Source organism: Dendrobates tinctorius, unplaced genomic scaffold, assembly GCF_039654945.1.
Source record: "Dendrobates tinctorius isolate UK_male_01 unplaced genomic scaffold, ASM3965494v1 ptg000397l, whole genome shotgun sequence".
Taxonomy (NCBI): domain Eukaryota; kingdom Metazoa; phylum Chordata; class Amphibia; order Anura; family Dendrobatidae; genus Dendrobates; species Dendrobates tinctorius.
In genome coordinates, this window is record NW_027362063.1 from 1,005,542 (window position 1) to 1,021,476 (window position 15,935).

General features: G+C 40.3%; 1 protein-coding gene across 2 annotated transcripts in view; it reads right to left on the reverse strand.

Moving 5' to 3' along the window:
- The window catches only part of GGT1 (gamma-glutamyltransferase 1), a 198,469-nt gene that overhangs the window by 23,811 nt on the left and 158,723 nt on the right, over positions 1-15,935 (reverse strand). For both annotated transcript variants that reach the window (XM_073563777.1, XM_073563778.1), the window contains one exon: positions 1,794-1,883. In XM_073563777.1, coding sequence (XP_073419878.1) covers positions 1,794-1,883 — 90 coding nt within the window. The remainder of the gene's footprint in view (positions 1-1,793; positions 1,884-15,935) is intronic.

Genomic DNA, 15,935 nt, shown 5'->3' on the forward strand with positions numbered 1-15,935 from the left:
TTTATTCACCATGTACACTGTATGGTAAATCTGACCTTATAATATGATTCCTAAACATGTGTAGTTATTTTTTATTTCAGTGGTGAAAAAAAAATGAGAAGTTTGTCCTCAAAATGTTTTTTTGTTTTGTCTCCATTTTCTAAGACCCGTAACATACTATTTTTTTGTGATCCAGTTATGGGTGGGGGCTTATTTTTTGCGCCCGGAGCTGACATTTTTATTAATACCATTTTGGGGCAGACACAATGTGTTGATCGCCTGTTACTGCATTTTATTGTGATGTTGCGGCAACCAAAAAAACGTAACTTTTGCATTTTATTTTTTTCCTCATTATGCCATATACCGATCAGATTATCTTATGTTATATTTTGATCGGGTGTTTCTGAACACGACAGTGCCAAACGTGTATTTTTTTTTTAAAGTGTGTAATTTTAAGGCCTTTTTTTCGTCATTTGGTGTGGTGTAGAAGTTGGGAAAAAAATAAGTAATGTGTTCTGCAAGCGGTGCTCTAGATAACTATGCTATTTCCTGCAGAGACGAGCCCTGGCTGGAAGAAGTGACGGTGGTCTGTGCTGGATGAAGATAAAAGATTTCACCTAGAGATGTCATTGGTGAGTCAGTGTGTTACTTATACACTGACACTATACACTGTATGCTATATACATACAGTGGTCCAGTGTATAATGTCACCAGTGATCACTGTATTACCTGTAAACAGACACTGCATACTAATTACAGATCTCCTGTGTATAATGGCACTTGTGATGATATTAGTATTGTGTATTTTTATTACTGATCAGTATTGTAGTATTCAGCCACTATGTGGTGGTAATATGTTGTCCGGCCATGGTATGGTGGTATTTGTTCTTTGTATGTGGTATTATTGGTCACCATGTGGTGGTAATATGTGGTCTGGACATAGTGCGGTAGTATTTGTCCCTTGTATGTGCTATTATTCGGTCACTGTGGTGGCAATATGTGGTCTGGACATGGTGTGGCAGTATTTGTTCTTCGCATGTGGTATTATAGGTCACTATGCGGTGGTATTATGGTGCCTGGTCATGGTGCGGTGGTATTTGTCCCTTGTATGTGATTTTATTGGTCATTTTAAAAATTGAAAAATAAATAAAAATATACCTAAATGGTATTGCATATATTAACAAATGTTTAATAGGTTAGAGTAGAATAGGGCCCGGCCAAAAGATTCTACCTTGTCGTGGTGGCGGATTAAAAAATCTTTTGGCCAAAACAAAAGCTGCTGGCTATATGTGTGATCTGATGATGGGAACTGTTAATGTGTGGTTGGTGAGAAGTGGAGTTTTTCCACGGGAGCGGTGGAGCTGTGGACAGGTCAAGGGGTGGAGGCAGGGCTGGGGTAGAGCCTGGGCAGAGTCTCAAGGGGGCCCTGAAAATTTTGCCAGTATGGGGCCCTGAAAGTTCCTAGTGGCATCCTTGATCATGGTTATATATTATATAAAATGTTGATCTTTTTTTTTCTCTAGACGTTCTGTTGTACATCAGATTATAGATAGAAAACTTAGGCCCCTTATTCATTAAAGATATTGTGCCAGAATGCTGGCAAAAATCGCTTTGAAAAGTCATGAAATTGTTGCGCAAAAATGTTGCTATTTTTTGAACTTTTACACCAATTTTACAGCAGGACAGGGGTCGACTCCCCAGCTCATCTAATTCATTATGAGCTATGGAGTAACTTATGCCAGAAATCTTATTCTAGTCATTGACTGGAGTAAGATTTGTGTCACAAATTCAGGTCTTCTCAGTTTACAGTTTACCTTTTTGTGATAACTCGGTGCTGTTCCCAAACATCTCCTCTGTGGCATTCTGTGGGGCAGTTTCACGAGCATTTATCACTTCAGCTTTTCCTGAAAGAAAAATAAAATGAGGAAGTTAATTGCGGTGTACATGTACATTATAACAGGCAACCTGACGATCAAATCAGTGCTGACAGTGTCAGAGCATGCGGGGACTCATCCTAGTGACAAGAGGAATGGTAAAACCCAGTTATTTTTTTATTATTATTTCCAGGATTAATGACAGTTTACAGTCCTAAGAAAATATGCCCTGGGAACAGATTTTTCAAAGAGTCACAATTGTTTTTATTTTTCCTTTAATATAGACATATGAGGGCTTTTCTTTGCAGGCCCAGTTTTATTATGACATGATGCACTGTTAAGCAGGGAAAAAAATTCCAAGTGCATTAAAATGAAAAAAGGGCTATTTCACAAGTTTTTTAGTTTTTTTTTTTTTTTTACTTACCATGTTCACTATACGGTAAAATTGATCTGGCAATATGACTCTTCAGGTCCATATGAGTACGCAGATTGAAAAAAAAACTGCATATATTATATATGAGTGGTAAAATTTCTTTGATATTACTTGAGTTTATTTGTGATAAAAAAATGGAAATTTGGCGAAAATTTTGAAAATTTAGTAATTTTCCAACTTTGAATTTTCATGCCCCTAAATTACAGAGATATGGCACACAAAAAACTTAATAAGTAACATTTCCCACATGTCTTCTTTACATTAGCACAAATTTGGAACCAAAATTTTTTTTCTTAGTAAGTTATAAAGGTTAAAAGTTGACCAGCGATTTTTCATTTTTACAACACCATTTTTTTTTTTTTTAGGGACCACATCACATTTGAAGTCACTTCACCCCTCAAGGTGCTCAAAGCTACATTCAGGCTATGGGCCCATGTAGCGTTTTAAAACGCACAATGAAAACCGGACTCCTTCCCAGAAATTGCGCGTTTTTTCCCGCGCGATTTCACAGCGATTTTACCGCGATTCTGTTCGCGATTTTGCCGCGATTTTCTCAAGCACTTTCCAAGCGATTTGAAGCATCGCTTGGAAAGTGATTGACAGGTTGGTCACACTCATCAAACATAGTGTTTGACAAGTGTGACCAGCTTTTTACTATTGAGGCCGCCTATGCAGCCTCAAAAGTAAAAGATAAAATGTTAAAAATGATAAAAAAAATAAAAAAATCGGGGTATATTTACCTTCCGACGTCCCGCGCTGCCATCCCGGTTCTCAGCGTTCCCAGCGATGCCTTGCGAGACCTGTGATGACGTTGGTCTCGCGTTACTATAGCGATCTCGCGAGACCGCTAGAGTCACGCGAGACCACGTCATCACAGGACCTTGCCACAAGGCATTACTGGGAACGCTGAGGCCGGGAATGCAGCGCGGAACGTCAGAAGGTAAACATACCCCGATTTTTTATTTTTTATTCTTTTTTTTTTTACAGGGGTATGGCACCCAGGGCCTGGAGGACAGTCTCCTCTTCTCCACACCGTGGGTACCAACCGCACATGAGACGCTTAACTTCCTGCATGGTGGGCATAGCCACATGCGGGAAGTAAGCGATTCTAATGCATTCCTATGGGTGCGGAATTGCGGCAATTCTTTGTGATTCCACACAAAAGAATGAGCATGCTGCGATGCGATTCCGCAGTGGAGAAAAGCGCAGCATTAGCACAGCATGTGCGGAATGCCATAGGAATGCATGGGGTGCATCATGTACAAGGTTTTTAAACGTTTTCGCAGCGTTTACGTGCCGAAAATCGCAGCAAAAACGCTTAATAATCGCATTGTGGGCACACAGCCTCAATGAGTTTATTAACCCTTCAGGTGCTTCACAAAAAATTTTGGAATGTTTAAAAAAAAATGAACATTTAACTTTTTTTCACGAAAAATCTACTTCACATCCAATTTGTTTTATTTTACCAATGGTAACAGGAGAAATTGGATCCCAAAAGTTGTTGTACAATTTGCCCTGAGTAGGCTGATACCCCATATGTGGGGGTAAACCACTGTTTGGACGCATGGCAGAGCTTGGAAGGGAAGGAGCACCATTTGACTTTTTCAATGCGGAACTGGCTGGAATTGAGATCAGACGCCATGTCGCCTTTGGAGATCCCCTGACGTGCCTAAACAGTGGAAACCCCCAATTCTTACTCCAATCTTAACCCCAACACACCGCTAACCCTAATCCCAAACCTAACCCTAATCCCAAACCTAACCCTAATCCCAACCCTAACCCTAACTTTAGCCCTAACCCCAACCCTAACTGAAAAATGGAAATAAATACATTTTTTATTTTATTATTTTTCCTTTTTATTCCGATTTTTGGGAGGCAGAATGAACAAAAATCAGCAATTCATGAATTTCTTTTGAGGGGGGGCGTTTACACCGTTCCGCGTGTGGTAAAATTGATAAAGCAGTTTATTATTCGGGTTAGTACGATTACAGTGGTACCTCATTTACATCATTTTTTATATTTTGGCACATTTATACATTAAAAACTATTTTATATACAAAATAATTATTTTTGCATCACTTTATTCTGCGAGCTATAACTTTTTTATTTTTCTGGTGATGGAGCTGTATGGGGGCTTGTTTTTTGCGGGACAAGATGACATTTTCAGCGGTACCATGTTTATTTATATCCGTCATTTTGATCGTGTGTTATTCCACTTTTTGTTCGGCAGTATTATAATAAAGCATTGTTTCTGTGGCTTGTTTTTTTTTTTTTTTTTAATGGTGTTCACTAAAGGGGTAGTTTTATAGGTCGGGTCATTATGGACGCGGGGATACCAAATGTGTACTTTTAGTGTTTAGATTTTTTTTAATTCAAATATTTATTTATTGCTGGAATAAATATTGATTTTTACATTATTATTTTTAAAAATATTTTAACAATTCTTTAAAAAAATTTTTTAATTTAATTCTTACTTTTACACTTTGTCCCACTATGGGACACTCATTTTCTGCAGGCTGATCGCTTCTAAAGCATGCAGATCTGCATGCTATAGAAGCTGTCAGTGCTGCAGCTTCAATACACTGACCTGAGAGATTTCTTGGTCATCACTGCACATGACAGGAAGTCTCACAAGCCTGGAGACCCGGATGTCGTCATGACGACATCGGGCCTACATGGCAGCAATTGGGACCCCGTGCTGTTAGCCCCTCTGCCTGCTCTGGAACGCTGCGATCATGAAGTGTTCCAGGGGTTAAAGTGCCGCGTGTCAGCTGTGAGATTCAGCTGACACCCGGCCGCAATTAGCCGCGCTCCCCCGTGAGCGTGGCTGATCGCATATGACGTATTATTCCGTCCATGGGTATTAAGTCCCAGGTCACATGGACAGAATGGTACATCTGATGGCAGAAAGGGGGTAACCCCTTAACAACAGCGATATGCCTTTTGAGGGTGGCAGTAAAGGGTATTTATTTCTCAACACTGAGAAATAAGGCTGTAGTGCTCCTCAGCATCATAAAATCTCCAGGGTCTCAGCTAACGGTGATTCACCGAATAACGGCAATCACAAAAAAAAGTCTGATGTAAATTTCAAATTCATGTCTCTCACCTCTGATACGATCTAAAATATCAGAAAATAGATAAATGAGGACCCCGAGCCACCCCAATTCCTCAGCCGTCCCCGGCCCTCCTGCTCCATCCCCCGGCCCTCAGAGTCACTTTCCTGGAAAAAAAAAAATGTGCATGCGCCTGCAGAGATCTGCCAGCCGGTACCCAGGAACAATAGGCAATTTTTCATATCGGTTCTTTTTTAATCACTGTGATAGACCCTATCACAGTGATCAAAATAAAAAAAAATAGTAAATCAAATCCCCTTTTGTAATGCCCTAAGTTAGATTAAAATAAAAATATGTAATTTTTTCCATTCTTTGCAGTTAGGGTTGGGGTTGGGGTCAGGGTTGTGTTAGGGTTAGGGTTGGCATTAGAATTGTTTTTGTTTTTTTTCAAAAGTAAAAAAAATGAATGATATGACAGCTAGTGTTGAGCGCAAGTGCTTGCTACTCGAGTTTGCATCAGGTGGTCAGGTATGCACGGAGTATCGCGGATCCCCGCATGTGTTTTGGGGGGTATCTAACAGCCGCAAAATGTGCAGAGCAGGGACTCTAAAAAATGGTTTTGTAAATTTTGTTGGAAAAATGAGAAATCACTGGTCAACTTTTAACCCTTATACCTTCCTAACAAAAAAAATTGTTTCCAAAATTGTGCTGATATGAAGTAGACATGTTGGAAATGCTATTTATGACCTATTGTGTTTGACATAACTCTCTGCTTTAAGAGCACAAAAATGAAAAAGTTTGAAAATTGCATAATTTTCAAAACTTTTGCCGAATTTCCATTTTTTTCATAAATAAACGGACAGCATATCGAAGAAATGTTATCAGTGTCATGAAGTACAATATGTCATGAAAAAAACAACCTCATAATCAATGGGATCCGTTGAAGCGTTCCTGAGTTATTACCACAGAAAATTGTAAAATTTGGCTTGGTCATTAAGGTCAAAATTGGCTCGGTCACTAAGAGGTTAATAGTCTCCTTAGGTGACTTGAAGCAGCAATCATCTGATCGCTTGTACTATACATAGCAGTGCTGATGGACTGCTATGAATAGAGAATATCATCATGAAAAAAACAACCTCATAATCAATGGGATCCGTTGAAGCGTTCCTGAGTTATTACCACAGAAAATTGTAAAATTTGGCTTGGTCATTAAGGTCAAAATTGGCTCGGTCACTAAGAGGTTAATAGTCTCCTTAGGTGACTTGAAGCAGCAATCATCTGATCGCTTGTACTATACATAGCAGTGCTGATGGACTGCTATGAATAGAGAATATCACGATCTAATATGAATGCCAGCTAAACACTAGCTTTCAAAGGGGGATCATAATGACAGCCATGGGCATCTTCAGCAGAGCCCCAGCTGACATTAAAACCCATCGGTGCCCCAAGATCAAGTCATAGGCACGTCGATGGGCACACAGAATGATGTGCCCCCTTGCCGGAGTGTGTTTAATGCTTCTGTCAGAGGGATTTAACAGGTTAAAGGGAATCTGTCACCGGAAGTTGGCGGCCTATGTAAATGGCCTGTGTCCGGTCCAATGAGTGGTGTTTCTTCTTTTTTTCTCCACCCCATCCGTGGCCCTCATCCGCGATCTTTTCCAGAATTCTAGTAGTTCTGCTCCATAGTTCGCGCTTGCGCAAAGCAATCTTGCTTCATGCACGCGCAGTATGCTTTGCCCAATTGCGGGCAAAGCCAAAAATCCTCCGTGAAGCTCTGCCCCCAGCCGCACCTCCTCTATCTTTAGCATTAGGTACGCAGGCCGTGCTGATGAATGCGAGCGCACCAAAATGCAACATGCTGCATTTGGCGCAGGTCGCCGCACCGTCAAAAAGACGCATGCGGAGGCATCTGCATTCATCGGCACAGCCTGCGTACCTAATGCTAAAGATAGGGTACGCAGGCCGCATGCCGACAGAGGCAGAGCTGACCGGAGGAGGTGCTGCCGGGGGAGGAGCTTCACGGAGGAAGCCCGCAGCCCACCGCACCTAGCCTTAGCGAATTCTGCACACATTTAAATTGGTTAAACTTTAGTCACAAGTTTAAGGCCCCTAAAAATCTGAGAAATACAGTAAAAATAAAAAAAATAGTTTTTAAAAATATAAAAAGAGAAATCTAAGCGTTTGAATTAAAAATTAAGAAATAAAAAAATACACATATTTGGTATCGCTACGTCTAAAAATGTCTGATCTAGCAACATATAAAATTAATTAACCCAATTGATAAAAGCCATTGATAGAAAACTATGAAACTCTAGAATTGCGTTTTCTTTGTTTTCAAATAGGAAATATTGGAAAATCTAATAAAAACTATCAGGGAAGGAAGGGTGAACAAAGGGAAGGGGTAAAATAAAATCTAAAGAACTCCATTCTTTACAATTAGAATGGTACAAAACATTATACTGTATAAACATTTAAACCGAAGAAAAAACTGGAATCATTTAATAGTTACACACACTTGTAAATTACTAAGGATTAAAAGTTAATTAAAACCTTCTACTTTTACTCGTCCTGACTTATGCTTCAGCCTGCTTATTTTCTTGTAAGAACCAAAGTCAGCTCTATTTCGTTAATGAAAATTTTGAGTTCCACAGTCCCCATTTTATGTGATATTTATTCAAGGAGTTATTATGAAAAGCATACCTCTCTTCTGTGAAGACGTAATTTATCTAAGATATCCGCAAAGCTAGGGATATCTGTCTTTTTCCATAAATATGCTAAAGAGTTTTTTATTGTTAGAAAAATATGAATCAGGGGCGTGGCCTGGGCTCTGAGCATGTAGGCAGCAAGAGCTCTAAGCTCCCACAGTCACATTCTAAAGCTACAAAATAAGCGTGCATAGGGTTAACCAAAATAACCTTGCTGGACGCTATTTTATTTATGAAGTTTGGGTGCCCATTTTGAGACAAAAAGCAGGACTCTGGTCCAAAGAGGACTGAAGAAATAAGTTTTTACAAGTCTGGATGGCTGCGGTGCAGCAGAAGCTGAGGGACATCACCCCACATCATCTGCCCTCCTGTGAACAGACCGGAGTGCCAGCGCAGGTTTTACTGAAGCCAGGATTGATCTGGAGGATCATTATTAGTACTGTGGACTTTATTTGGACCCCACAGTAAGGCACAACGTAAATCCAGCTGTCTACATGGCTTTCTGTCTGTGGTGCGTGGAGAATAACAGTGTGGCTGTGGCGGAGGGATACAGACTCCTGCATGTTCATCCCTGCTGATTACACCTGAGTGCTGCTGATTTCTGACTGCTGTAACATCAGGGTGAGGTTAGTGGGGACAGAGGAGCTTCCCTTGACATTCTAGCGTGGCACGCTGAAGAGGAAAGCAAAAGACACCGGCGGGGACTCTTTCTTTGCCAAGGAGCTGAAGTGCGGAGGGATACCACCGGACTTCTAGGACCAGACCCCGGAATCAGCCAAGAACAGCGCTATACAGCCTCATAAAGGACCATATCAGAGGCGACTAGCACCGGAGGAGCCACTAAAAACTGCTGAGGTGAGGCACAACTGAAATCCGGTCACTAGAACCGGACGCTGCACACTGATCACAGCCGCAATAGATCTCAATGGGAAGTAGTTCCGGCTGTGTCCAGCCCGTCAGCATTGCAGAAACCTGACATCACAGGCCCCGCAGCACACAGCAAGTGGCCCCCGGTACTACAGGCTCAGCTATACCCCAGAACTGTGCGGGGCAGCAGGTAGTCATCCCCAAGAGTACTGAGGAGAAGGATATAGATTGCGGGGAGGGCCCTCACTATCCCCACACAATAAAGGAATACTGACTATTCTGCACTTACCAGCAGCGCAGACTTATAACACAATAGTAACCGCAGTCTCTGGCTGGTGGCCCCGGTGCCCTATACTCATCTGTGCAGTGCACCATAATAGAGGATTATCCACTTTTCAAGCAAGGATCAGAGCTACAGTGGACTGCTTGCATTATTATTGAGGAATTGTGTGACTTTTGGCGCTCTTACTGAGGGTTTCTCAGTTGACTCCTTTTCTGAAACTTGTTTTTAGACCATTTTACTTAACTTGTCTGATTGATCAAGCTAAAAGGGTCATAGATCTGAGGCCAGGGAAGGCTGCGTGGCAAATTAAGATGCAGTCAGGCAGGGGCAGAATTAATAATAGCTCACGCAGGGTGATGAGGCACAATTTGGGGGCATATTCAAAATCCTATGAGGATATCCCTAATGTGTTAAGCCCCACAAAACCTAGGTCACCTTTGAAAAGAGGTGAGCCCAAAACGCCTTATATAAAACAATCCCATAACCCTGCACCTGTCAAAGCTGCAAAAGGGGGATCAGGTATCAATAACCCATTGACCAAAACACTGCCTAAAACACAACCTGAAACACTTCAAAAAAATAAAAATTTGGGGGGACACATTAAAACTCCTCCTCCAAATCAGCTCCTCCCCGAGGAAATGGACACTTCCAAATCAAACAAAAGGAAGGGCCCAGATGATTAGGAAAACACTGAGAGTCTTTCTTCTGAGAACTCCGACAGTGTCTCAGCTGACTATACCCCAAACACAAGCCCTGAAAGGCAGAGGCCTAGAAGGGACACTGGAGGTCCATTTCCTTCGTTTGAGGTTCCTCCTCCATCCATCAACCTGGGGGAATACAAGGGGTCCAGTAAACAAGCCACCGAAGGATTCATGGCAGATCTCTTCCAGTCCTTCAGTGATGCCCTAAAAATAGGGTTTGAGACTCAGGCTAAGGCCCTACAGGAAACTTGCAGGAATCTTAGCCAAAAGGTTGAGAAATATGAGGTAAAGATGGTACAGGCAGAGAGGGACAGTCTACCTCTCAAAGAAAAATTCTCTCCTCAAAACTGAGGTTATTTCCCTTAAAAACAAATTATCGGATCTGGAGGACCGAAGCAGGAGAAATAACTTAAAAATACGATGTATTCCTGAGTCGGTGTCCCAGGCAGATCTTTCAGATTACTCTAAAAATTTATTCAAAAAATTATCGCCAAAATTGACAGAATTAGAAATAAATATTGATCGTATACACCGCCTCCCACGTCCAAAAGGGGTCCCACAGGAAAAGTCTAGGGACACTATGCTCAGAGTCCATTTTTTTGAAGCAAAGGAGAAGGTTCTAAAATCTCAGAGAGAGAGGTTCACCTCCAGAGCAATATAAAGATTTAAAGATTTTCCAAGGCTTCTCCAAAGAGACAATGGACGCAAGAAGGTCCTTCAGAGATTTGACCTCTAAACTTAGAGAGCTCAGAGTGTCATATAAATGGGATTTCCCTACCAAGCTATTAGTCTGGTATAATGACAAAAACTACCCCATCTACACTTCACATGAGGGTCAGAAGTTCCTTAAATTTCTGATGGATGACCCAGCATTTAGGGATAGGGATTAGGACTGATTTTTATCTTATGTTCAAATTTACATGGTGTATACTATTAATTTCCTTTTCATGAATATGAATATCTTATGACCCGTATTTACGGTTTATTGATGTCACTGTGGGAACTTGCCACTTAATTTTTTCTCACTTTTTCCCCCACACTAAAGTGAGACACCAACCGGTTTGGAGTCCCCTAGGAGAACGCTCAAGTTCCTAATTTTTTTTTTCTGTATTTCACTGTTTTGCTTGTTTCCATTTTTCTGTTTTGATATTGCACTCTAAAGATGAAAATCTTATCATACAATGTTAGGGGGCTCAACAGTCCAAATAAGAGGTATGCGGTATGGAAGGAGATCAACCGAACCCGTGCCGAATTGGTATGCCTCCAGGAGGTTAAACTGGCCTCCGATCAACACCCGATCTTCCAGCACAAGAACTTTCCACACATGTACAAGTTACTGTCCACAAAGAAAAAGGCTGGGGTCATTACACTGGTAGGTGGCACCGTTCCTTTTCAGCTCATCAAAGAGACATCAGACTCATTGGGCAGGTTTCATATACTCATATGCTTACTCCATGAAAGGTCATGCACAATAGTGAATGTATACGCACCTAACAAGGGACACATTCGTTTCTTGAACAAGCTAATCAAAAAAATAGACAAAGTCAAAACAGGTCATCTGATCTTACTAGATGATTTTAATATTGTCCCAGATAGTAGCATGGATTCATCCTCATTAGTTCGCCACAAGGTTCCAGCTTTGAAAAACTGGTTAATTCAAAATGAGCTTTACGATGCTTTTCGTTGCTTGAACACATCGTCTCGTGAGTATTCTCACTTTTCAGTACATAAGACAGCATCTAGAATCGATCTACTACTTACTAATATATTTACTTTAACCAAAATTAAAGATATACGGTTCATGCAAAAGACCATCTCGGATCATACCCCGGTTCTCGCAGAGTTCCTCGTGGGTCCTCCCTCTGACAAGCCATTCCGCTGGAGACTTAACCCAGCCTTGTTATATATACCAGAGTACAAGCAAGAGATAGTAAACGTTCTCTTAAACTACTTCAAGGAAAATGTATCTGGTAAAGTAGATCAGTTCACGGTCTGGAATGCCCATAAGGCGGTCCTGAGGGGGTGCCTTATGCAGATCCTCTCTAAACATTAGAAGATAAATAGGGAAAAAATTACAAACCTACAGGCCCAAACTAATGATCTAGAAAAAAAACAAACCAACTTGAAAGTTCCTTCCCAAACCATCCAGGCTGAGATTTTGAGACTCAGACAGAGTCTGAGATCTGAAACCTACCAGGAATACGATGCAGCCATCAAATCATCTAGGTATAAATCGTATACATCTCTCAACAAGCCTACCAAGTTTATGATGAGGAAATTAAAAAGAGAAAGAATCAAAAAAAGGATAATTAAGATTGTATCTTCCTTGGGTGATCCCAAAATTCTCCCTAGGGACATTGTCAACTCGTTTGCAGATTTATTTAAAAATCTTTATAACCTGAAAGATGACCCCCAAACACCGGTGGTTAACTCTAATTTTGTGGATTCTTTTCTACAGAGTATTGATTTCCCAAAAGTTGATGAGCTGGACTTGAACTATGTCAATAGCCCTTTTACAGAGAGTGAAATAGTTGATGTTATCAAGAAACTGCAGTCCCAAAAATCACCAGGGCCGGATGGCTTCTCTGGGGAATACTATAAATCCTTTTCAAAAATTCTGGCTCCACAATTGGCTTCCGTCTTTGGTCTGGAATCCTCTCGGGGTTCCTTCCCAAAGGAGATGTTAGAGGCAACAATTGTCTTGATTCCAAAGGAGGGGGGAGACCCCGAGAGGTTACAGAACTATAGGCCAATCTTGCTCATAAACAGCGATATTAAAATCTACTCAAAGATCATCGCAAACCGACTAAAAAACATCCTTCCACGTCTGTTGGTGGATGATCAAATAGGGTTCCCAGAGGGCCGCCAGGCCTCAGATGGGACTAGAAGGGTGTTGAACTTGATAAATTTAGCTAACAATTCGAGAACCGAAACTGCTTTTCTGGCACTGGACGCCGAGAAGGCGTTCGATAGACTAAACTGGCTATATTTAAAAACAACTCTCGCTAGATTTGGCTTTGACGAGAAGTTTCTATCAACAGTCTTCGCCCTATACTCGGGTCCTAGTGCCAGGATCTATGCAAACAACTTCCTTTCTGACTCGTTCGACATTACTAATGGCACAAGACAGGGGTGCCCCCTGTCTCCCCTTCTATTTGTGCTTGCCATAGAGCCCCTAGCTGAAAAAATTAGATTAAACAATAATATTAAAGGCTTTGAACTGCCATCACGAAATTTTAAAATCGGGTTATTCGCAGATGATCTCTTCCTCACACTTCTTGATCCCGCAAATTCCATTAAAGCCCTTTCAGATGAACTAGAAAAATTCTCTAGAGCATCCTATTTTAAGATAAACCCACAAAAATCCAAATTTATAACTCTAAACATGAAACAATTCGAAGTTAACGAAATAAAGACTCAAACCCAGTTCATTTGGGAGGAGAAAGAGATTGTCTATCTAGGGATTAGAATAGCAGGATCAATCCAAGCCACAGTTAGGGCCAATTTAGACAGCATTATAAAGACTATTACAGGCAATCTATCCTTTTTGGCTCAGCCAAACATGACACATCCGGCTTGGTATGACTTGGAGAGAGATGCTAGTGATAGAGGTTCCACGCGAAAGCTTTTCTTTCACTTCCTTCTGCAAAAGCACAGTGCGAACTCATCTCATCCTATATTTCGGTCGATAATCTCAGCCTGGAGGGAACTCATTAAGCCGACTAAAAATATCAAAAAAGCAGAGCAAATCTTAAAACTACCCCTATCTTCATTTGCACTGATGGAGGATCTCCCGATGCCGGAGGTATGGGGGAAATCTGGAATCAAAAAGGTGGGGGATGTTTTTAGTGGAGTGGAGTTCTTGAAATTCAGTGAGGCTAAATATAATCTACCATCATCTGAGCTGGTCTTTTACACCATGTTGAAAGACAGAATTTTGAAAATCATAAAAGGGAAGACTTTAAATTATAAAATGCTAACATCACTGTTATGCAACCTTAAAAATAAAAACCTTTGGAGTCTGCCTAATTTGTATAGATCTGTCGTCAAGGACCTAACGAGCCACAAAAACATATTCATGAAGAGATGGGAGTTCGATTTAGGTGCTGATATTCGTCTCGAGAATTGGAACGATGCCATCAAATTCACTTACAATTCCAACATATCAATGGGTCTTCACGAGGGTTATTTTAAACTGTTAAATAGGTGATACTATACCCCGACAAGGTTATCACATTTTAACACAGAATTATCTTCCTTGTGCTGGAGAGGTTGTGGACATCAAGGGAACCTCTACCATATATTTTGGGGTTGTTCAAAGATCAAAAACCTCTGGTTCCAGGTCACACAGCACATTAACCTCATTGCTAAGGACTTCACAATTACGCCTGAAAGAGCACTTTCATTAGACATGGAAAAGTTTCATGATTCGGTAAGATACATTATCATACACATCCTCTTAGTGACTAAGACCATGTTAGCACAATGGTGGAAAAAAGTCGAGGTTCCTAAGTTTTCGGTCATACTTGATAAGATAGGCCAACATAGTGATTTAGAACTCAGATTTGCGATTAACATTCACATCCACAAATATACAAAAAAAATGGAAGACTTGGAACAACAAATTCCATATCAAATAGACCTATTAAGAGGTATTATATTTTGAGGCCTAAACATGGCCGTTGTATCTCCTTCCAAGAATGTTACTCCATAATAAGGATTGGTGATTTTCTTTTCCCTTTATGTTGTTATTTGCTATATGCTATTTAATGCCTATTTGTGGGTTCTCTAGTTTTAAATTTTTTCCGTACCTGTAAAAGGTTCTTTACTTCCCATTCCCTTTCCTCCCTTCCCCTGTTTAATTACTGAAAACCAATAAAATTATTTGAAAAGAAAAATGTGAATCAGAATGTATTTAGTTGATGGGTTTGTGCTTTCAAGGTTTAGAGAGAGAAGTACCATTTGGGGAGTAAAGATAGTTTCATTGTCAGTTAAGGTATTAATAGGAGATTTAACTTCTTTCCAGAAATTTTTTAACTTTGGGCAGCTGCAAAAAATGTGATACAGGTTACCTGGGCTCCCACATGCTCTCCATCACTGAGATGAGATCTCTAAATTAATATGGGATAACCTTATTGGGGTATAATACTATCGGTTTATGACCTTGTAGAAAGACTCTTGTAAAGTCATAGAAATGGTTGATTTATAGGAATGTTTGATGGTGTATTCCCATTGTTCTGGCTGAACTTCAATATGCAAGTCTAAATCCCATCTTCTCATATAACTGTTTTTAGAGAAAGAGCTATCTTTATTAAGATGTGAGTAAATATTTTCAGTACTCCATTTGGCCTTGTGGTTGATATTAGTTAGTAATGAAGAGACAATTTCCAGATTCAAATCCCTACTTTGTAGCAACTTTTGGATATTTTCTTTTAAAGTAAAAAAAAGAATAGATTTCTTATGAAGGCAGTTAATATTTACTCGAGTTCACCAAAGTGAGCAACCGTTCGGCCATCACACAGATCTCCAACTTTCTTAATGTTTAACTCAGACCAAATACCCAGAATTGAGAAGTTGTACATTGAGGCCAGTAAAGAAAGGGGGAAATCTCTAATCATGTTTCTCTTGTTATCCTTCTTTTTCAATCTTGTCAGGTTTTTCCAGGCTGAAAACATGGCCTGGAGAATTGGCTGGTAATGCTCCTTCCGCCTAAGAACCAATAAATGGTTAAAAAAAGTTTTTTGTATGGAATTATAATTAATTTGGGCCTGCTCAAGATCCAACCATGCTGGCGGCGACCTCTAAACCAATCTTGGCTAAGTTCAATAAGTGTCACCTGGTAATAGCGCCCAAATATTGGGTAACGCAAGTCCGCCGTTTTTTTTTGCTTTATATAAGCTATCCACTGCTACTCTTGGATTTTTATTTTTCTATATGAAGTTTTATTAAGTTTTGAATTTTTGTTATCAATGAGATATGTATGGTTAGAGGGATAGTCCTAAATATATAGAGGATTTTTGGGAAAATGAAAACTTTCACC